This window comes from Stigmatopora argus, chromosome 21, assembly GCF_051989625.1.
Source record: "Stigmatopora argus isolate UIUO_Sarg chromosome 21, RoL_Sarg_1.0, whole genome shotgun sequence".
NCBI classification, from domain to species: domain Eukaryota; kingdom Metazoa; phylum Chordata; class Actinopteri; order Syngnathiformes; family Syngnathidae; genus Stigmatopora; species Stigmatopora argus.
The window spans coordinates 1394910-1417400 of NC_135407.1; the positions used below are offsets into that span (position 1 = coordinate 1394910).

General features: G+C 40.1%; 2 protein-coding genes across 4 annotated transcripts in view; one reads left to right on the forward strand and one right to left on the reverse strand.

Annotated features, from left to right (window-relative positions):
* Positions 1 to 1087: 1087 nt before the first annotated feature.
* On the reverse strand, positions 1088 to 21764 carry elp2 (elongator acetyltransferase complex subunit 2). The gene is made up of 24 exons (XM_077590026.1): positions 20455 to 21764; positions 18473 to 18585; positions 18044 to 18327; positions 15486 to 15617; positions 15320 to 15398; positions 13811 to 13881; positions 13598 to 13739; positions 13382 to 13459; positions 13252 to 13316; positions 13121 to 13190; positions 10450 to 10614; positions 10277 to 10360; positions 9160 to 9260; positions 7614 to 7742; positions 6852 to 7199; positions 6718 to 6787; positions 6546 to 6638; positions 5711 to 5768; positions 4340 to 4412; positions 4073 to 4256; positions 3631 to 3752; positions 3416 to 3558; positions 2031 to 2144; positions 1088 to 1913 (listed from the first exon to the last, which is right to left on the reverse strand). Exons 3-24 carry the CDS (start codon positions 18104 to 18106, stop codon positions 1763 to 1765), a joined length of 2535 nt encoding a protein of 844 aa, XP_077446152.1. The 5' UTR covers positions 18107 to 18327; positions 18473 to 18585; positions 20455 to 21764; the 3' UTR covers positions 1088 to 1762.
* ctnnal1 (catenin (cadherin-associated protein), alpha-like 1) overlaps positions 18018 to 22491 on the forward strand; it is a 29472-nt gene continuing 24998 nt past the window's right edge. The window contains exon 1 of one of the 3 annotated variants that reach the window (XM_077590027.1): positions 18018 to 18381. In XM_077590027.1, coding sequence (XP_077446153.1) covers positions 18292 to 18381 — 90 coding nt within the window. In that variant the 5' untranslated portion in view covers positions 18018 to 18291. The other 2 variants (XM_077590028.1, XM_077590029.1) reach the window with 2 other exon arrangements.

Genomic DNA, 22491 nt, shown 5'->3' on the forward strand with positions numbered 1-22491 from the left:
TTAAAGGTTTGTGTACCAATGTGAAAGCCACTAGTTTGATGATTGTGTTTGGGCAGTGTTCACAAAAACAGCAGGTAACTCTGGGTATTTGTTGGAGAAAACAATTTAGCTGTGTTCTGACAGTTGTGAAGTTTTTACTAATTTGATAATTCCTGGCCTATCTAGACATCCTGTTGCTTTATTTGAAAGAAAAGTGGTAATATTGTGAGAATCTTTTACTTCAACAAATGTATAGGTTAACGCCCACTTTGGGCGGAGCCAATGAAGGCTTTAAGAAATGGAGTCAGAACAGCAATGTTGCCTTTTAAAGAGAAATGGTCATGGAAGCTTCAATTAATGTCTTGCCTATATTTTGTTAACACTTGTTTCACCAGATCTTTAAGAACAAAAAAAAGAACATCCAACAGTGTCTATTTTGTTGTGCATTTCACATCTACGCTTTCAATATTGCTACATCTGAATCAATCTAACCCTCAATAACTATTTTATGGCTATAAAACCTGTACAGCAGCTACAGCTGCGACACATAAAAAAGCATCAATAATAACCTCAAACAATTGAAATATTATTTAGGAATATAGCCACATTTTACTCACCAAAAATCCTTTGTATTTGTACACAAAATCCATCCTTCTTTTCTATTGCCATCAAAGCTAATGCTGAAAGTCGAGCCTGTCCTGCCGTATTTCTGGCATACGTTTTTATTCGATTTGGGGCTGAAAATGTCCGTTCCCGGTTGTGACTGGCTTGCTTGCTTGCTTCGGAGTGGTCTGACCTTTCTTAATGATGTCCAGCATTTCTTGAAAAGTCCCTCTTGAAAATGTCTGACAGTAAATCTGGAACCATATCAATTTCTTCTCCTCCATCAGCCATTGTGGGTTGACAAAACTGCTATGAGTAAATCAACACAACAATATCATACCTGTCAACCTCTGCCGATAACTGCCCTTATAAATGATTATGATTCCCCTTACAAACCCCCCAAAAAACCTTACAAACACCGTACGACGAGTCGTACGGTGTTTGTAAGGTTTTGGGGGGGTTTGTAAGGGGAATCATAATCATTTATAAGGGCAGTTGTCGGCAGAGGTTGACAGGTATGCAATATATAACTGATTGTGAAGGCCTCCAGGTAGATTTCTGACCCTGGCAACAAATAATGGCTGAAATGTGATTGGTTAAATGCTTAAATATGAAAACAAACACTTGGAAGCAGCGCAACCAGGGGGAAAGCAATGAAAGTATTACAGGACAAAATATAATTAACATCAGTCTGTGATTTAGATATTTTTAGGCCAGCAGAGAAGGTCTTGCAGGCCCTGACAGTCCACCACTGGTTTCCATTTCAATGTCCTCGAGGGGCCTTCAAGGGCATCCGAGCGTTAAGATGCCACACAAGTCAGATGGACGATTCCTGTAACGACATTATGCGGGGAACAAACTTCCCTGAAATGCTTGTAGAACGTTGTTGCTCACTTTAAGGATATTAGAAGTCATTTCTGTTATGTATGCCTGACTTCCTGGCAGGAGAAGATCCGATCCAATCAATGAATCGGAAATCGTCCTCATCCGCATTTTTAAAAGACTGGAAACGGGTGGGAAAGGTTAGATTTTTGAAATGTAGTTCATTTTAAGTGATAACTCGTTGATCAATCTAGACTGAAAGCGCATATTTTTAATACGCTATTTATTGGCAAACATAAATATAAAAAAAAACGTGATTTCTTTTCAACATCTGGGTAAAAGGTAATAGCAAGTGGTGCTAAAGGGCCTCTTTGGTGATATTGAAGATTTTGAGAGCATGGTCGGCACCTGCGCTGGCCAACTGCAACCAGCCGCTCTCCTCCGCGGACCCCGCCCGGCCCGCCCGGGGTCTCCAGCGAAGCCTCTTTATGGCCAGAGTGTGGCTTTGTCTGTTGCACGAGCTCAGTAAAGAGAATTAACCAGACAGGGGCAAAACATCTTAAAGGCAGGACAAAAAGACTTTCCATGGTGATGACGAGACCGATATGTGTCTTGCGGAAGGATACGAAGAATCTGTTTCTCCATATCTGATCCAGTCTTGGCCTCCAGGGGGATCTCTAGCAGGCCTCCACCCGAACACAACGATCCGGCCGCACTCCAGTCCTACAGCCAGCAGGTAACTGAGGAAGACATACAGATTTTCACTAAAACAAGTCTACAGTGGTACCTCGACATACGACTGCCCCGACATACGATCAATTTGAGAGACGAGTAAAATTTTGAGCAAATATTTATCTTGAGATACGAGACAAATTTTGATATACGAGCGTACATCGGATGCGAGAGGCTGCTCATAAGAACATCATGGCCACTGCCTCACAACTCCCTCGTGTAACGTCTCTATGAGCACTGGGCGGAGCGTTGCATTTTTTTCAGTGATTTTTTCCCCCGTTAGTCATTGTGAATGGCGAGGCGATCGCTACTGCGAGAATTATATATAGTATTTTGAGTTGGCAAGTGGTTGTGGGTTATCCTATTGTGAGGACATTTGTGTGTCCACTCTTGCTCGTTTTGTGTTTTTGCTGCTTTTCTGTCTTAATGATTTGATTTGGTGTTTCTTAATGATCCCATTGACTTTGATTTGCTTTGTACTTTATGCTTTTGCTTTGTTGTTCTGCGGCCTTTGCGACTGTACTGTCTAACTTATAACTATGCCTTTTCTTGCTACTGTGACAGTGAAATTTCCCGAATACGGAATGAATAAAGTTATCCAATCCAATCCAATCATTTTGGTAAGGTGGGGGAAATAGAACCAACCCGGCAGAAGAAAGGTATCAAAATTTAAAACAAAATTAGAATTAAGTTTGGTGTAAGGTTAGATTAAATTTATTTTTGAGTGTGTCTGCATCGTAATCCAAGTTCATTTAAATTTGTTAATGTTATGTTACGAGCGTGTTGCCGTGCAAAAAGTCCCCCTCTCTCTCTGTCCGTCTCTCTTCCCTCTGCGAAATAAAGGGATTTCTGTACATATGTATTCAAACTCAAGTCCAAAACATTTTAGATTAAGGCAATAACTTGATTTCTGTAGCGTTCTATCAACACTTGAGGGTTAGATCCCAGGTGGCTCCTCACTGTTGGGAGTTTGCATGTAGTCCCTGGGCTTGTGTAGGTTTTATTCAGGTCTCTGGTTTCCTCCCACATCCCAAAAACATGCATGTTAAGCTGGTTGAACACTCTAAATTGCCCCTAGGTACGAGTGTGAGCGTGAATGATTGTCCGTCTCCTTGTGCCCTGCGATTGGCTGGCCACCAATTCAGGGTGTCCCCTAGTGGGTACCCATAGTTAGCTGGGATAGGCTCCAGCACACCCCACGACCATTGTGAGGATAAGCGTTTGAGAAGAGAAATGAATGAATGAATGAAAGTTCCCCTAACTCTTTTATACAGTGTACCTGTTGTCTGAGCAGATTTGAGGGCAAAAAGCAACAGCTGTCGCAGAGTCCCCCACATCCAAGATGGAAGAACACGGCGTCAGCTCAGAAGATGTCACGGTGTCTTCACGCTGGTCCATAACACAAGGTCCCCACACGATCACCTGAAGCACACAACACGTATCGTGACACTGTACGCTGCTCTATTTGGTGTTCCTTATGTGCCAGTAAGTCACCTTTTTGTCCCGACTGGACGTCACAAAGTATTTGCCGTCAGGACTCCAGTCACATGACCAGATGATGCGGCTGTGCACTGAGGTGTCCTTAGTGGTGCAGGCGTACAAAACATACTGAGGTTCTGCCCACGTACACAACAACAACAACAACAACAACAACAAACATGGAGGTGAGCCAAGCAGCAATTCAGTGTTATTGAATAACTAAGAATGTAGTGCGGATAGTGATTTAGCTAAACTGTTTTCCGTTTTTCAGTTTAGAAGTAAAGCTACAACCAAAACTGATCCATGTTTTTGTCTCCCATCAGGTTTTTTCTCTAGTTTATCTACTTTACGATGTTAGTACATGCACACATCTAGCCATATCCTTTGTACAAACTTTATTTTCAACTTTTTTTATCTCGAGGTACCACTGTAGAAGTAGTAGACATCTTTGTAGTACCTGGATCCTGCTGTTTTTGGTGCCACAAAGACCAGGTGCGATCCCTGGAGACGAGCAGCAGCATGGCGGCGTCCGGCGAGAACGCCATTTGCGTGACGGTGAGGGCGTGGCACGGCAGCACCTGCAGCGTGCGCCACGTGGACGCGCTCCACAGCATCACTGTTGCGTGTTCAGCCTTGGATGCCTGCCATAGGAGAACAAAGAAGTACCGTCAGTGCTACCTTGACTTAAAAGAAAAGCTCAATATGCACGAGGGGGCTTTTTTACCTTGCAAGCTGACGCCACCAACGTCCCACCGGCGTCAGACGCCAGGCAAAACATTTCAAATCCGTGGCCGTACCTGCACAAAAAAAGACAAGTTTCACACCGGGGTTTGAATTGTGCACTGAATGATGCGCTGAAGTCAAAGCGAGGGAACAAACATGCTTATGGCAAAATGAATTGTAAATGGAATTCACAATGTGAGGCAATACATTCAGCTGACAGTGTGTGTGTGTGTGTGTGTGTGTGTGTGTGTGTACAAAATTGCAGGAAGTGGGATGATGAAAAGAAGGCAAGAGCATTATTTTCACATGCAATTAAGCCTGGGGCGCAAAGCAAAACAAACAATTGCGTCTCGCCGTGTTGGAAACCTTTAAAATGAGGGAAAACTCATCAGTCATTTTTCCGTCGCAAGGGAAAATGTAACGGGTTTTTTTTTTGGAGCTTGTGGGTCCAATCGTTCGCAGTGCTAAATATCCAACACGGTCTGCCTAAATGCATATGACAGGATGATGGATATGAGGTTAAAAATGGAACCGAAAGTAGACGGAAGATGCAAATTTTGTCTGTCTGTTATATTAACCAATGGAAAACTACAAGCTGAGTAACAGTTGGTTTGTAAACAGCGATATCAAATTATTGCTACCAGTATTGCTACCAAATTTGTAGAAGATTTGTAGTCATAAAGCATTCTGCTTGTGACCCAAAATTAAAAACTAAAACAGAAACCTAAAACATAATTTAACAAAATTCTAACAGTAGAGATGTATATAATAATGTAATATTTGTAATAATAATGTATGTAAATGTAGATGTAAATGTGTTTTTTGTTAAAGAGCCATCAGCTGTCAGGCTCTTTAACAAAAAAAATGTGTTAAGACCTACCATATGCATGCATGTACATTTATGTGTATGTATGTGTGTGCTAATATGTGTGTATATGTATATGTATGGGTGTATGTACATGTATGTGTATGCGTGTATATATATATACATACATACATACATACATATATACATACATACATACATACATACATACATACATACATACATACATACATACATACATACATACATACATACATACATACATACATACATACATACATACATATATATACTTCAGAGACACGCTTATTTATTTATTTATTTATTTATTCATGTATTTATTTATTAACTTACTTATTAGCTATCTATTTATGTCTAAAATGCCTTGCTACTGTGACAACAAAATTTCCCGAATACAGGGATGAATAAAGTTATCCAATCCAATCCAAATAAAATATAAATGTAATAATAATGTAATATTTATTTTGCTTTAACATTTCACATTAAAACATGAATATAATCCAATTTTAAGATAATAATACTCACAGTTTTTGGACTTCTGGCCAGAGTGTGTTCTGTAGCAGATGATCCTCAGGTGGAGGCTCTACATACATACATACATTGATAAAAATACCCACACACAAAAGCGGAACAGATATAGAGATGCCATCGGTCATTTTTCCAGCTCAGTATTGCAGTGCCGTTTAAAATATTAGTCCATCAAAAACTGTCGGAGTTGACATTGTGCTCTCAAAGCAAACCACACCACCTAGTATAAATGCCCTTTATGTGAAAGACGGTTGCTCTAAGTATTCAACTAAATTAGAAGTAAGTTTAGTGTAAGGTTAGATTAAACTTATTTTTTGAGTGTGTCTGCATCGTAATCCAAGTTCATTTAAATTTCTTTATGTTATGTTACGAGCGCGTTGCCGTGCAAAAAGTCCCCCCCATCTCTCCTCCGCAAAATCCGTCTAATTTTAGTACAATTAAACAATCTTTAGTACTATTAAACCACTAGTTATTTGTTATTTTGTTAAAAGATGGCGAATTAGAACAAATAAAAATGTTTTTCCAATCCAATATCGTGTTTTGGGTGTTTTTTCAGAGGGTTGAAACAAATTAATTTGTTTTTAATTCATTTCTATGGGAAACGTTCATTTGAGTTACAAGTAATCGACATACGAGCTCAGTCCCGGAAAGAATTAAGCTCCTATCTCAAGGTACCACTGTAAGGTTAGTGGTTGTAGTGGTGGTGATATATCTTTGTTGAATATTAAACCTTGTAGTTCAAGTGCTATTAGAACATTACAAGTGATGGTAGCAATATGGTAAGAATAGAAGCACTATTACTCTCTGTTGGAATAAATGAGGTGAGTAGTACCAGTCATGTTGACGGGGTGAAAGTATGACTCTTGATATTTGTCGGAGACACAGCTGAACTTCTCTCCATCTTTGTCGGACGGCACAAGATCACCTGTCAATTAAAAGGAAGATGTTTTAGTCTAGCCAGAGAATAAAAACGCATTACCTGAAAGTAAGATGTATCATCTTACCTTGAAAGACGGCTTTGTTGGACAAACCTAATGCTGGAGTGCTAGCCCCTTCAGGCAATCTGGCACAGTCCTGTCAAAGAAAAAAATAAGTCCAGAGCAGTACATGCTTGAAGCACGGTAACTATGATCGTCACCCCGGACGCCAGGAGCTTGTCTTTAGATGTCCCAGAGATGTTGGCAAAGTTCTCCACAAAATTGCGCGGTGCTTGGAAGACCCGCAGCACCTTCTCGTCGGCGCCGGACACGAACTGGAAGCGACCCAGAGTTGCCAGACATTGCATGTCATAGCCGTGGATCTGCGGCCGGGCAATCTCGTGCCAGGTGGTCCGTGACGCGCCCCCCGGTTTCGTCCTCCACGGTGTGAAGAGCCTGGCAGTCTGGTCTGAGCTCACGCTGAGGATGAACTCACCCTCGGGCTCCCAGCTTAGATCTTGTACTGCATTAAAGTGGCCAGATAGCACCACGCCGGGCCTCCACTCACCCTGATAGATATTTTTGATATTGAGGAGGTGTTAAGGATATAATAATAATAATAGTTTTAAAAAAATAGGGATGCCCGGATGCATTTTTTTTTAACTTTAAACAGACCAGTAAAAAGTATTAATATGTATTACAAAAACTACTACTAATATTCATTATCAAAAAAACAATACAAATACTACAAGTGGTAAGAAGTAGAAAAAAGTGTGTTTTGAAAGTTAAAAAAGTACTTCACCCACAATAAGTTATCAGCTATTTCAACATAAAGGTGGCATAGACATGTTATTTAGCCACCTCGTTACTGTATGAAATTATATTTTTAGCCCTTTTGAGATTGCTTATCTAAGTGCAACAGGGAGTTGCTATGGAAACCCAATGGCGCACAAAGAAACATCACACTTGGTAGAGTACGTTACCGAGCTGTCGTCTTTGCTCCACAAATGAAGTGCGCCATGGAAGGCATGAGCCAAGATCATGGATGCGTCCGGACTCATCTGGCAGCCATAGAAGCCCAGCGTGTTGCCTCCCACCTCCCCAACACGGACCTGATAGGAACACACGTTTACATATACATATATATATATATACATATACATATATATACATATATACATATACATACATCTATATATACATATACATACATCTATATATATACATTATATATACATCTATATATATAGATGTATGTATATATGTATATATAGATGTATGTATATATATATGTATACATATACATATATACATACATCTATATATATACATTATATACATCTATATATATACATAGATCTATAATATATATAGATGTATGTATATATAGATGTATATATATGTATGTATACATATATACATCTATATATACATACATATATATACATACATATATATACATATACACATTATATATACATACATCTATAATATATATATATAGATAGATGTATGTATATATAGAGATGTATGTGTATATATATAGATGTATGTATGTATGTATGTATATATATATGTATATATATATATGTATGTATATATAGATGTATATATATATACATACAGATAGATATATATACACCACATAATGATTTTCTTAGGAGGCTGATCACCTTTCTATGCCGCTTCAGGTGCGAATGTAATTGGTTGAAAGATTTGCCAGCATCATCCAATCATCTCTTTGGATGATGAAACCGTCTAACGCTTGGCATAGCAGAGCTGACAACGACCAAGGAATTAACTACTTCATATATGATTTATGTTGCGTAATGGGTCGGAAGAGGCATCACTCAATCATCTTGTGTGATGTTGCAATGCTAAACTATTTATAATTAAGGGAGAAAAACGAAATCTGTTCTGGAATTTTATGAATATAATTTTACCTGTATAAATTTAGCTGTGAGCAAAAGTGATTGGTTTGGACACATCCTAGTGTAATAGAATAGTCTGTTTCGGTGATGTTAAAAATTCTAATGTTTAGCATTCATCTTAGGCAAGCTGAATATGTAAAATCAGGATTAGGACATGCCGTGCTGTGTTGTTAACACTAAATATATAAAATACTCAATCCAAATGGCATTGTAGCTAAAAGATAAATGTGTGAGGCCAAAAGGGTGTTTTGTGCAGCTAACCCGAGAAAATGGCGTGTGAGAAGTTCTTTAGAGGATGCACTGAAGTCATTTAAACAAAAGAAACAAACTGGAGGGTGCAGATGGCCAGGAGAGCTCTTCCTTTCCTTTGTTGTCCAAGCTTATGTTAAATTTAGCCCCGAAACGGCTCAACGGCAGATGTCGGGAGATGAGGTGGCTGGTTGTTATGGAGGGGAAAAAGGCTGATTGAGTGAGCGTACACGAAGAGGAGAGAAAAGGAAAGAAAGTGCTTGAGAGGAGAAGTCAGCAGGCTTGGAGACGATCTGGCGCTCTTAAATCACTGCTAGCCTGTGTGTGTGTGTCATTAGCATAAATTCACCTGCTCCATCCAGACTCCAGAAGCCTGGTCGGGAGTCCAGAGAATCATAGTCTTGTCCATAGAGGCTGAGAGTAGACTGATTGGTTGCTTCAGTTCACCACCTGCAAGAGGGGACAGAAACACCATTCACATCACGTTGTACTTGAACAATAGGAACAACATTTGTGAGTGCAGTAATACCTCGACATACGAGTGCCCCGACATACAAGCAATTTGAGATGCGAGTAAAATTTAGAGCACATATTTATCTTGAAATACAAGACAGATTTTGATATACGAACATACAGCAGACGCGAGAGGCTGCTCATAAGAACATCGTGGCCACTGTCTTTCTCCCCGCAACTCCTTCGTGTAATGTCTCTACGAGCATTGCATTTTTTAGTGGTTTTTTTACCCCATTAGTCAGTGCAGAATGGCGGAGCTTGCTCGCTAATACGAGAGGAGTACTACTTCCCGGGCAAGTGGTCGTGCGTTATCCTATTGTGAGGACATTTGTGTGCATCATTTCGGGAAAATTTTGAAGGGAATACAAAAGCAAACAACCCTCGATAGGTTGCGTCTGAAAGTCAGGGTGGAGGCGGGGCAAATAGAGCCAACCCCGGAGAAGAAATGTATCAAAATTTAAAACAAAATTAGAATTAAGTTTAGTGAAAGGTTAGATTAAACTCATTTTTGAGTGTGTCTGCATCGTAATCCAAGTTCATTTAAATTTGTTTGTTATGTTACGAGCGTGTTGCCGTGCAAAAAGTCTCTCTCGCTCTCCCTCTCTCCGTCTCCGTCCCTCTCTCTCCCCTCCACGAAATCCATCTAATTTTAAACATCATAACCACTAGTTATTTGTTACTCCGTAAATAGGTGGCGAATCAGAACAAATAAAAATGTTTTTCCAATCCAATATCCTGTTTTTGGTGTTTTTTTCAGAGGGTTGGAACAAATTAATTTGTTTTTATTTCATTTCTATGGGAAACATTCATTTGAGATACGAGTACATCGACATACGAGCTCGGTCCCGAAACGCATTAAGCTCATATCTCGAGGTACTACTGTATTAGTCACTTAATTTCTTCTCTACCATCAATATCATTCATCTTAAAAAATGTGAATTGACTTCCCCTACCCGTGTAAGAGGGTGGTTGCCAGTGGACACCGTATACCCAGTTTTCATGTCCCGCCAGTACCGTTTCTAGCACCACTGCAAACACTGAAAGGACAAAACACACACACACACACACACACCATAAAAAAATGAGCTCACAAGGAGGTAGTTCATTAGTATCGGGCATCACTCGCTTCTGTCCTCTACTTGGTCCTCGACTCGAAAAAGGTCCTCTTTCATTTTGATGACGCTGTTGTCCCGGTTGCCCTCAGCCCGGGCGCCGCTCCCGGACTTGGCACTTAGCCGCCACACTCGAATGAGACAGTCTTGCGAGCAGCTGGCCAGCAGCAGCTCACCCCCTGCACCAAAAATAAATGCAAACATTAAAGTGTACCAGTTGTGTTGATGGGGTGGATGTACGGGTTGCTTGGAGATGCATGGTCAAGAGTATAATGATATAGTAATTATTATTATTACTGCCTATTTATTTATGTCTAAAATGTCTTTTTCTGTGTCTGTATTCTCAGCCTCTTGTTACTGTTACAGTGAAATTTCCCGAATACGGGATGAATAAAGTTATCTAATCTAATCTCTTGGCTCTATTTGCCCCGCCCCCACCCTGACTTTCAGATGCAACCTAGATGTTTGCTTTTGTATTTCCGAAAATGATGACCACAAATGTCCTCACAATAGGATAACGCACGACCACTTGCCAACGAGAAGTAGTATATATGCCATTTGCACTGACCAACGGGGAAAAAAACATGCAAAAAAAAATGCAACGCTCCGCCCAGTGCTCGTAGAGACATTACACGAGGGAGTTGCGGGGAGAGAGACAGTGCCCATGATGTTTTTATGAACATCATCTCAACCAAAAGATTACAGTAATAGCGATAGAAGTAGAATGTGTATACATGCTGTATTGTGAGTTACTGAAAGTAGCAGTAATAATAGTGACACTAGTAGTGTAGAGTTGTGCTCATAATAAGTCTATTAATTGCACTAATTATAGCCGTAATATTGTCTAGAAGTCCCATAACTTTCCATATGCGAGTACTAAATGCATCAATGAATAATAATAATTTTAATCAGAACCGGTGGTAGTACCTGAAATTGCATTCACTTTAGTGCTAAAAGAAGTACATATAGTACATTTTGCCCACATATGTATGTACGGTGACACCCACACAGGGTAATAAATACCCACAGGCAGGTGGTAAACAAAACGAACACGCTCTGCCGTGACGGCGAGTGAGGGATGTTAACTCCGCCATACGCTGGCCTCGTTCTGTGCAGTGATGAACGGCGACGCGGCCGAAAAGGGACGCTTGGCCGACTCGGAAAACGCTGGCGAGACAAGAGTGAGGAGGAGGAGGAGGACGTCTTTATTGTTTGTCGATTGGTGACATGGCATGATTAAAGTTAATGAGCGTTTGTTTTGGACCGTGGCCAAAATAGGTGCTTGACTGACTGTATATGCAGGATAATGGTTGGCTGGAATTACTTGTGTCGTCTGATGCCTGCCATTTAATAGTTAATACATTTGGTGGAGGTAAATTTTGATTTATTAAGTACAATCGAAATGATTAATGCTATACGTCGCCGTGTCAGTTTAGCATTTTTACTGGAATCGAATGAGGCAGAAAATCCGTTGGTTAAGCTTTACAGTCTTCCTTCGATTATCGCAAAGTCACGTCTTTGCGATTTTTTTGTGCTATTATTTTGAAAAAATGTTTGCAAACTTTTGGTGCCAGCAAATTTGGCATACGGGACTTTTGGAGAATATTGTACTTCTAAGAGTAGTTTTATCACACCATACTTGTTAGTTTTACTTGTAAAATAATGCTACTTTTTTACATTTGTCTTCCCCATTCGTCATATTTAATTTGACTATATTTTAGTAGTAGTAGTACTGAAGGTAAGTGAAAGATAGTGAGAGGTAAGCGACCTGTATCCATAACAGCAGAATGCCAAATTACAAGTCCGTAACTAGCACTTATTTAGGTCTTTTGCCGAGTAAACGCAGCTTATGGAGAAGCACCACCAATTTCGTCACACACAGTTTCTGGGTGTGATGACAAGTAGGCTTTTTTGTGTTGTTGATAATGACGACAGGGCCTATGTCCGATTATTATTATTATTATTATTATTATTATTATTAGAGTGTCTATGACAGTCATGGCAAGGAATTCATGTTATTTATATTTCATTGTTTACCCTGTTGAATAGTTGAGAAGGACTTCTCGAAGTTGTAAAAAGAAAAGATAAAAAAAGTTCTGACCGTATAGTGAATGGGTGTAATTGTACATTATGTTTTGGATTCTAACGTGTTGCTAATATATATATGTATATGTATATGTATATGTATATGCATCTGCATCTGCATCTGCATCTGCATCTGCATCTGCATGTGCATGTGCATCTGCATGTGCATCTGCATGTGCATGTGCATGTGCATGTGCATGTGCATGTGCATGTGCATGTGCATGTGCATGTGCATGTGCATGTGCATGTGCATGTGCATGTGCATGTGCATGTGCATGTGCATCTGCATCTGCATCTACATATACATATACATATATGGGTGTAATTGTATATTATGGGTTTTTGTGTTGATAAAGATATCAGTAAAGCTGCATTGAGGAAGCAACAACGAATCACTATTGTGATTATTTCTCCCTGTGTTTCAAGAAAAAAATACAGGGTACAACACACACACAACTGAATTATGGATTCCAACATCCACGAAAAGCCTTTTAGGTACATAGTAGCTGCAGCCATAAAATGCCACCGAAATCTTTACCCGCAACTTGTTTATTTAAATAAACTATGTAAATGGGCAATGAAAAAAAACAAGAAGCTCACCTATGGACATCCAGGCGACGCCCCGGACCCAGTCCTCGTGTCCCTGCAGCGTCATGACCCTCCCCAGCTCCTGCCGAGCAACTTTTAAACGTCAAACTTTGCTTTCTTCAGATTCCGACGAGCAAACTCACCTTCTCCCGGGAGAGAACATACAGGTGGACTTTCGAGTCGTCCCCTCCACAGGCCAGAATAGGAACTGCCAGGGGAGACAGATGCATCCCATTTATGTCATGTAGGGAAAATAATAATCACAAGGCGTACCTTTGGTGCCTGGCAGCAAGGCCATGGAGACATCCATCATGAACCCTGCACCAAATGTTTGCGTGTGAAGACATTGGGCTGGAGAAAACAAGCAAAAACAACGTTTGTTGGACATACATTAGCATGGAAATGTGTTTGGCCCCTTGAGACCTTCAGATTTGTTTTTTAAATGAATTGCACGTAAATGTCATTTTAAAAATGTTCACTTTCTTGCACCTTCTTTGGCATTCCCACATAGCCACAGCCTGACGCTGGAATCTGCTGCTGCTGAAGCCACCAGTATACTCCCACCAACATAGATGGCATCCACGGCACAAATAGCACCCGTGTGGCCTTTACACTCCACTGACTGGACGAACTGAATGAAAATGTATTCTTTAAATACAAAGTACACTACCAACTCTATTCTTTTTCTTTGTGGATGTTTACCTTGCCATTTTGAGCGGCCCAGACCAGAAGGCGGCTGTCCGAGCTTCCCGAGACCAGGTGAGTCTCGGCAGCTGTGATTTAAAACATTAAAAACATATACCGTACTTTTTCGCATATAAGCCGCACCCTTAAAATTGCCTAAAATCCTTGAATTTTACAATTTCTCGCGTATAAGACGCCCCGTGATTCATAATTTTCACCTCTACCTCTACATGGTTTTAATGAGGGGTACAAAGTTGTTTTTGAGTTCCGACCTTGATTGTTATTAATGAATACCTGATATGCGATTATTGTTGCAGTTGTTTTTGACCTCGATGGTGTTCTTCGGTTAGCTTATGCAATTGTTTGAATCAGATTACCTTAGATGTTTTGAATTACGCGCGACTAAATGGACACAGGAGGATGCCGCTCTTCAGAATCCTCTTGAACGAAGGCGAGTTGGGAGTGATTTTCCTTGCAAGTTGTAGCCAGTGTATGTTAAAGATGTCTCCCTGTTTGATTAAAGTGTATTAATAATAAATCTATCAGTTACTTTGAAGGGGAAAATCTTAAGAAAAATCATCGCATGTGGTATTTCTGAGATACTGTATCAATCTACTGGATTGCACATTCCTAAAGGGTGTTGCCTGTACGTAGACAAATTCAAAAAGGAAGTCACGTGAGCAGTACAACCAGGAAGTGTGTCCGTAGCGGTCTAGTTTGTCATCCCTCGGTAAAATGGCGAGCAATGGCAGGTATAGGTAAGTGAGTTTTATCACGTTTTATGCAAGATTAAAAAAAAAATCTTGGATTTCATTCATAGATGTCAAAATAAATTTTGTTAAGCGTTTTATCTGTTTACCTTTTCTTTATTTTGAAATAAATGACCGTATCGGCCGCATTGTCCTGCGTTATGGCCTTGCAGTTTCGTGCATGTCAAGTCTAATTTGTGCGCATATAGGCCATACTCTCGATTCAGTCATTATTTTTTTAGAGACAAATATGGAGCATATGCGAAAAAATACGGTAGTATATAAACAACAAATATAACAAAAACTATAATAGATGACAAAGAACAAAAAATGCAAATGTAAACTATGAATAGACAGTTAACAACTATTGCTTCTCGAGTCTCCTGATATGTAGGTAGGTATGTATATTTACATATTTTTAAATGACCATAAATGGCATTATAATTCTGATATTGTCACATTCCAATATGCAAGTAACTGATCACTCTATGCTTCCACGTGAAGTCATAATATAATAATGCAATAAATGGTGAATAAAGTTTTGGAGTAATTTCTTGGTCACATTTTCTAGGTAGAAAAATCAGGGATTTCGTACTGTAATTAAAATATTTTATTGATAGATTTTCTGTTGACGAAAATCATGTAAAAAATAGTACGGTTTCCAATAGTTTAAAAATGCACCCAAGAAGAGCTGGCCAACAATAACACAACACTGCCCTCTAGGCGGAAGAGTGCGGTATCACACGGTAGTATTATAAGCAATATCTGAGAAACTCACCACAATCTTCTTTATGAACCCATTGGACTGCGTTTACTCTTCCCGTGTGTCCATTCAAGATTGACAATATTATTCTTTCCTGTCATAGAAAGTAAAAAATGTGCTTTAGTTTCAGACTGCTGCAGAGACGCAGGGAAAAATATGACAACAACACTTGAAACCCTACCTTGGGGTCGTAAATGGCTACGGAATTACATGTTCCAAACGCGAGCATCCCCCCGCGTCCCCAAGATACGACGTTTGGCGTCCTGTTGGCGGAACATGCCACATGACATGTTTCGATCCTGAGCGATGCCATCTTGCCAATCGATGACGGCAGGCATAGATATCATAAAACATGGAGGGAGCGTTAGATGAGTAATGCGCGCTGTGAGCCAAATAGGACAACCATTATCAGTCGTCCACCATATTGTGTCAGTTCCAATTCGATATCTTTAGCTCGTTGTATTGCCTTTACTTACGAATATATATATATATATATATATATATATATATATATATATATATATATATATATATATATACATACATATATACACATACATATATACACATACATATATATACATACACATATATATATACATATATATACATACACATATACACACATACATACATATATACATAATAATATATACAATGAAGGCTGAATTTAAACTTCTATTTTAATAATTTTCTGATGGCTGATTAAAAATGAACAATGGGCCACACTTGGCCCACGAGCCATATTTTGGACACCACTGTCTTAACTGATTGTATGTTCATATTGTGAGACCACAAACTACTAACATTTATCAAATGGGAAATCTTCATATAATCCAATTTGAATAGATTTCCATCGTCCATTTCCATACTGGTCGATTTTATGATAACACTATCAGATGTAAGTTATAAACTACAATCCATTTTGGGAAAAAAATCCCATTCCACACAGCGGCATATCTTGTTTACGTGTATATATATATATTTATTTGCGTGCTACACTCCAAACTGATCGACCGCAAACAGAACAGTCGGGGTGGGGGTAACACGAAGAGAACAGCGGGCACAATGAGCTCGTTATTATCACACAAGGGAACCCGAGGGCCGATTAACACCAGAGAAAACACGCAGATATTATCTCGTTAGAGGTAGTGGCACGACACGTTGCATGCTCTGACAGACTGTGTGTGATATGTAAACAAGGAGCCTCGCTGCAGGCTTTTAAATAAATAGCAGCTCAGTTTAACACAATAGTGTGGACTCAGTCACTGAGACCAGAAAGGTCTTAAAATGCCCACCTGACAAGTCATATGCGCATCCCCATCATGCAAATCGCACCGCAGCATCATAAGATGGCCTTTTAGTGTTTTCTTTGGCTTTTAAGGCGGACACTTGTGAGTTTTTGATACTACTTATAAGCAGCAGCTTCACATTAAAAACACAGTGCATGCATAATGAAGAAAGACTGTTTAGTTTGCTTTTTTTAAAGTGGTTATATTGAGATATAATGGCCAAAAAAAGACTGTTTTACTTTATTCGCTGTTGTCTGCCTATTTCACTTAGCCGTGAACAGTGGAAAAAAAACAATCCCTTAATAACTAGATACTGTATAGCTATATTGTCACAAACAAAGAATGACAAGTAATTTTAAAAAAATGTGAATATTTCTACATTTTATACAATGTGAAATGTCTGCAAGTGGCTGTCAAGTGTCAACCACTTCAGGGTGCACCCTGCCTTCTGCCCATATACAAGAGTCGGGATAGGCTCAAGCAACAGGAGGGTGAAACAAGTGGCATCGGATAGGCTATGGCACAAGGGGGCAGACTACAACAGGCGAAACCAATGGGAAATGACAAGGAAATGACACACTAAGGTCATGACATGAAAAGCCCAGCACAAATCATGACATCACTAAACTATGAACAGAAGATGGGGGGACACCCTGAATTGGTTGCCAGCCATTCACAGGGCAAAAAGACAACCATTCATACTCACACTCATACATAGGAGCAATTTTAGAGTGTTCAACCAGCCTACTATGTTTTACTATGTGGGAGGAAACCGGAAGACCCGGAGAAAACCCATGCAGGCCCGGGGAGAACATGCAAACTCCACAGAGGTGGACCGACATGGATTTGAACCCAGGACTCCAGAGCTATCAGGGTGACGCGCTAACCACTCGATCCACCGGGCCGCCAAATGTAAAATCTTAAATCTGAAAATAGCAATTTAAATCAAGTATAATTAAAAAAAAGGCGGCCCGGCGGATGAGTGGTTAGCGCTTTGGCCTCACAGTGGACCGACCTGGATTCAAATCCAGGTCGGTCCACCTGTGTGGAGTTTGCATGTTCTGCGTGGGTTTCCTACGGGTACTCCAGTTTCCTCCCACATTCCAAAGACATGCATGGTAGGCTGATTGGACACTCTAAAATTACCCGTAGGTATGAGTGTGATCGTGAATGGTTGTTTGTCTCCTTGTGCCCTGCGATTGGCTGGCCATCAATTCAGGGTGTCCCCCACCTCTACCCCCAAGTCAGCTGGGATAGGCTCCAGCACCCCCCGCGACCCTCGTGAGCATAAAGCGGTTCTGCGGTCTAGTTTAAAACTGCTTTTTGTGTGGTCAAAGCAAAACAAATGAGGTGTAAAATATGAAATTAGTGGCGGAGTAACATTCATATTTTGGTCACGCCGCACACGTCTGCACACATTCACGAGTATAGTTGCGTGTGTACTTACGTGCGAGCTTGTGCATGTGCGTGCATTGCCCACAGTGGGTAGCGGGGCTTGGTTGTGCAGCATTCCTCTCTCTCTCTCTCTCTTTTAAGTCGCCAACTTCTTTTGGATTTAACACGCAGTTGCTTAAACCAAGAACCTCAGACTGGGTAAACCGCCGATCGGACAAGTGACGCCCCCCGGAGCTCCGCGGTGAAGTCGGCGGCGTCGCGCAAGCACTGAGGCCGGCCGGGAAGCGCTGCTTGGCGGGCATGGCTTCGCCTCCGTGCGGCAACTTGGACTCCGGCCTGGAAATCAAAACTCGATCGGTGGAACAGACGCTGATCCCGCTGGTGTCTCAGGTGAGCGCACGTTTTTCAAAGACACGAGAAGTTTGAAAGTTGTTTTTGTGTGTGTGTGTGTTGTTTTTATGTTGTTGTTAGGCACGCTCACTTTTGTTGTTGTGTTGTTCCGGTGCGAGTCTGATGGGAGCAGATGAGACTTCTTTTCTCGGGCAAGTTTATTTATTTATTTTTGCTTCACGTTAGTCTGTTGTCAGGCAGAACCTGCAAGATTACATAACACAAAACACAAAACCGTGTGCATTTGACCAACAACTACTACACACACGCACAATTGTACCTTTCTTGGTTGTGTGTACCTCCTAAAAAGTTCCCCAAAGTTTGCATGCAAAAAATTATCAACTCAACATCCACCCACATGATGATTTGACCCTATAAAACTCCCAAAAGCACATCGGATTTATTAATATCAAAATATTTGTCTCAAAAAATTCACTAGTGAAGTCCTCATATCAGAAAAGCATGGAAGTGAATGGATTACTTTCACCATAAACAACATTTTTTTGGTGCATGCTCAACGGCACTACAGTAATATGATGATGTGCTTCCCAGCATTCACACATTTTGGTGAATAACACTCTTGGAAAAAGTTTGGAGCAAAAATCACGAGTTAACGGAGGTGAGATGCCGAGCATAAGCGGATTTATTTATTGTAGCCCGATATATTTTAATCCTATTTGCGCTGGCGTGCACTATTTCCTGCCGAGTTGTGAAAGAAGTGCATGTAACTACTGGCAAAAGGGGAGTGCACCCAAAAACTTTTATTATTGAGTACGTCTAAACATTTTATTTTGCTTTAATAGTGTTTTTTCCCCACTCTCGTCATCGTTTCCATGGCAACAGAGCTTGCTATATTGAAAAGAAACCCTATTTTCCAAAGACTGCTTTTTTAAAAATGATGTCATCAGGTACAAAGGGAGGTTGTGGGTTTTATCCAATCACAGCTGAGATCACATGGTATTGACAGAAGGAATTTGAAGTGTTATCTGCTCAAAAGTAGGAGGATTGCTGTCAAAAATCGTGTAAATTGCAACTATCATTTGGTTAATGCAATTGGTAATCATAATAAGAATCAAAAGATAGATCCACATCATGGCCTTTTTTTTTAGGTATGAAATTTTCATTCAAATGTTTGCACATTTTCATCTACAAAATTGTCAAAAACATCAAAATAGCTTTGTCTTTTATGGCTTTAGACAAATACTATTACTGATTGTTTTAAATGTGTACATAATGTATCAAATCTATTGAAAACACTTGAAGCAAAAATGCCAGACTTTGTCATATCGGCAAATATCGTATAAACTATATCATGTTCCATGAAATTGTTGAAGGTACGACTACTCGTTAGATTACGGTTGTTGTTCTTTTGCTTCAAATCACTCTTAAGTTACATTTGCAAGTCAAAAGTGACATTATAAGTTGTTTTATACTGTTTCAGTTTGGTGTTACAAAATTGTAAATGTAGTCCTTAACTCATAAGGAGAAAAAATATGAGATTGATAAACATCACAGCAGAGTACTAATTTGTAACCATCTAAAATCTAGCCGGTATTAAGGCGGTCTTTTGTTGTTGTTGTGTCATTAGATGTCTATCAGATAGGAAATTAGAAAATGTCTGATGCGCTCCTTCTCTTTCTCCGTTGATATTCCAGAGTTCTTTTATCCGCCATGTAGTAATTACAAGCCTGCGAGACCCCCGCCTTTACGAACACGCAGGATATACACACATAAACCCCGTCCCACCCAACTCTGCTCTATTCATGCATGCATGTTCACCACTTTTATTGATTCTTTGTGCTTCCATTTCCCTTTTTTTGAGCTTCCTGCCTCCCCCACCCTGCTTTTAACCGCATGATGACTTTTCACTTCTTCTCATTTGCAACACTGAAGAGGCCTTTTTTCCCCCCCTGCAAGCCTCGGGCTATAGGAAGCCAGTCAGGTTTTTTTTGTTTTGTTTTGTTTTTAAATCCTTCGCCATCAACACATCTCCATATCAATGCTTTGGTGCCAGCTGTGATGTAATTGGCTCTCAAGTAGAGACAAAAACAAAAGTGTTGTGAGCGTGTGTACCTGTAATGCTTCAGGGCAAGTGGTGCTAATCTGAAGGTTCATCTTGGGCTCCGAGCATGGTGGTCTGAAGTAGGGATGTCGAGATGCAGATTTTTTTTCTTCCCATCAAGATGTGTTTTGCCGATGCCGACCTGACACTTATAATTTGAGATAGGAGTAAACATAATGTTAAAAATAATGGAACCAGTAATATTTTTTGTATTAAAGTGAGATCGATTGGTATCATATAATACAGGGGTAGGGAACCTATGGCTCGGGAGCCATATGTGGCTCTTTCCATGGGTGCATATGGCTCTCCACCTACCTGTGAGGTAAAATAGGTAAATCACTGGTGAGAAAGCTGAGTCCCGAACGCACTAATAGAGCGTCAGTGTGGCGTTGACACTACCTCTACCACCACTTTAATCATAATTTTGTTTTTTATGACTCTTCTGCATGCATGATATCATTGATACTGATTTATTAACAGCATAACAATGTTGTCAAGAGAATTTGGAGACTTTTTGTACTTCAAAAGTGGTGAAATGACCCCCCCCCCCCAAAAAAATCACACATTTTCATGTATTTTTACTTTTCAATTCTGAGAATGGCTCTCGTTTAGAGGTCTTAGCTAGAGCTAAATAAAACAAAACAAAAAATCCGATGCTTTGTGATCAGACCAATTGGAAAGAAAATCTAAACTTTATAACCATATTCAAAGAAATGAGATTTCTGCCAGGATAGTGATAATCATAATTAATGCAATCAGGCCTCTACTTCACATTATAGAAATAAGAACTTTAATTTTTCTTCCTAATGTGATTCAGAGTGTTGTGTGTGTGTCGCTCAAATTGGATTGCATATTTTTAAACCCTAACAAAAGCTTCAGGATACGATTTGTGCGGAGCTTTACTAATTTCTTTCTCCCCTAAATTCTGCCTAAGCTTTTTTTCCGCCGACGCCGTCGAAATCCAAGCCGTCATGTAACGCCTTGTCTTCCATTTTCTCGCGCTTTCCTTCAAGGCTGCTGTTATACATCCCGAGATAATCGTCTTTTGTGCGTACCGTGCTGTTAGTCAGCCAGTCGCGTTTGCGTCTTTGTGTCTGCGCGCTTTGGAATGCGTGCTTGTTTGCTTTGGGTCAACACAAACTGATGGCATCTGTGGTGTGTTAAACAGACTCACCAACCACCAAGTCTGCACAAGTCGTCGATTTTAGAGATGAACTTGTTTGTCTGTCCTTTTTTTTTGGGGACATGCAGTGTTTACCTAACATAGCAGAGGATGTAAAGTACAGTGGTACCTCGAGATACGAGCTTAATCCGTTCCGGAACTGAGCTCGTATGACAGGATTCTCGTAACTCGAGCGGACGTTTTCCATTGAAATGAATGGAAAACAAATTAATTTGTTCCAGCCCTCTGAAAAAACACCAAAAACAGGATATTGGATTGGAAAAAATGTTTTATTGCTTCTAATTCGCCATCTATTAACAAAGTAACACATAACTAGTGGTTTAATAGTAATAAAATGTGTTTAATCTAACTAAAATTGGGCAGATTTCGCCGACGGGAGACAGAGATGTTTGGGGGGGTGGGGTTCGTTTTTTTTCCACGACAACGCACTCGTAAACGGAACAAACAAATTTAAATTAACTTGGATTAATATATACAGACACTCAAACATACGTTGAATGTAACTTTACACAAAACTGAATTCTAATTTTGTTGTAATCTTTTGTTACCTTGGTTTTCCGGGTTGGCGGTTTGCCACGCCTCCACCCACCCTCACGTTCGCTATCGATGGACTGTTTGCTGTTGTATTGCCTTCAAAATATTCCCAAAATGATGCACACAAATGTCCTCACAATAGGATAACGCACGACCACTTGCCAACGAGAAAGTCTTTAAAGAACGATCGCGGGAGCTTCTTTGCTTAGAAAGAATAACAGGAAATACAATAGTTGAGCTTACCCACGTATTGATTGTGGGTAATGAAGTTTTATTCTGAGAAAGGTTGCCATTGCCTATGGGTGTTGTGTGCATGAGTGTAGTTCATTAC

Excerpts from the sequence above, each read along its gene's own strand:
- elp2 (XM_077590026.1), bottom strand. The coding sequence starts at position 18,106 with ATGCTGCACAACCAAGCCCCGCTACCCACTGTGGGCAATGCACGCACA. Across the intron at positions 15,399-15,485 it reads TAGCCATTTACGACCCCAAG|GAAAGAATAATATTGTCAAT; the intron begins GTAGGGTTTCAA and ends TTTCTATGACAG. Across the intron at positions 9,261-10,276 it reads GCAACCACCCTCTTACACGG|GTGGTGAACTGAAGCAACCA; the intron begins GTAGGGGAAGTC and ends CCCCTCTTGCAG.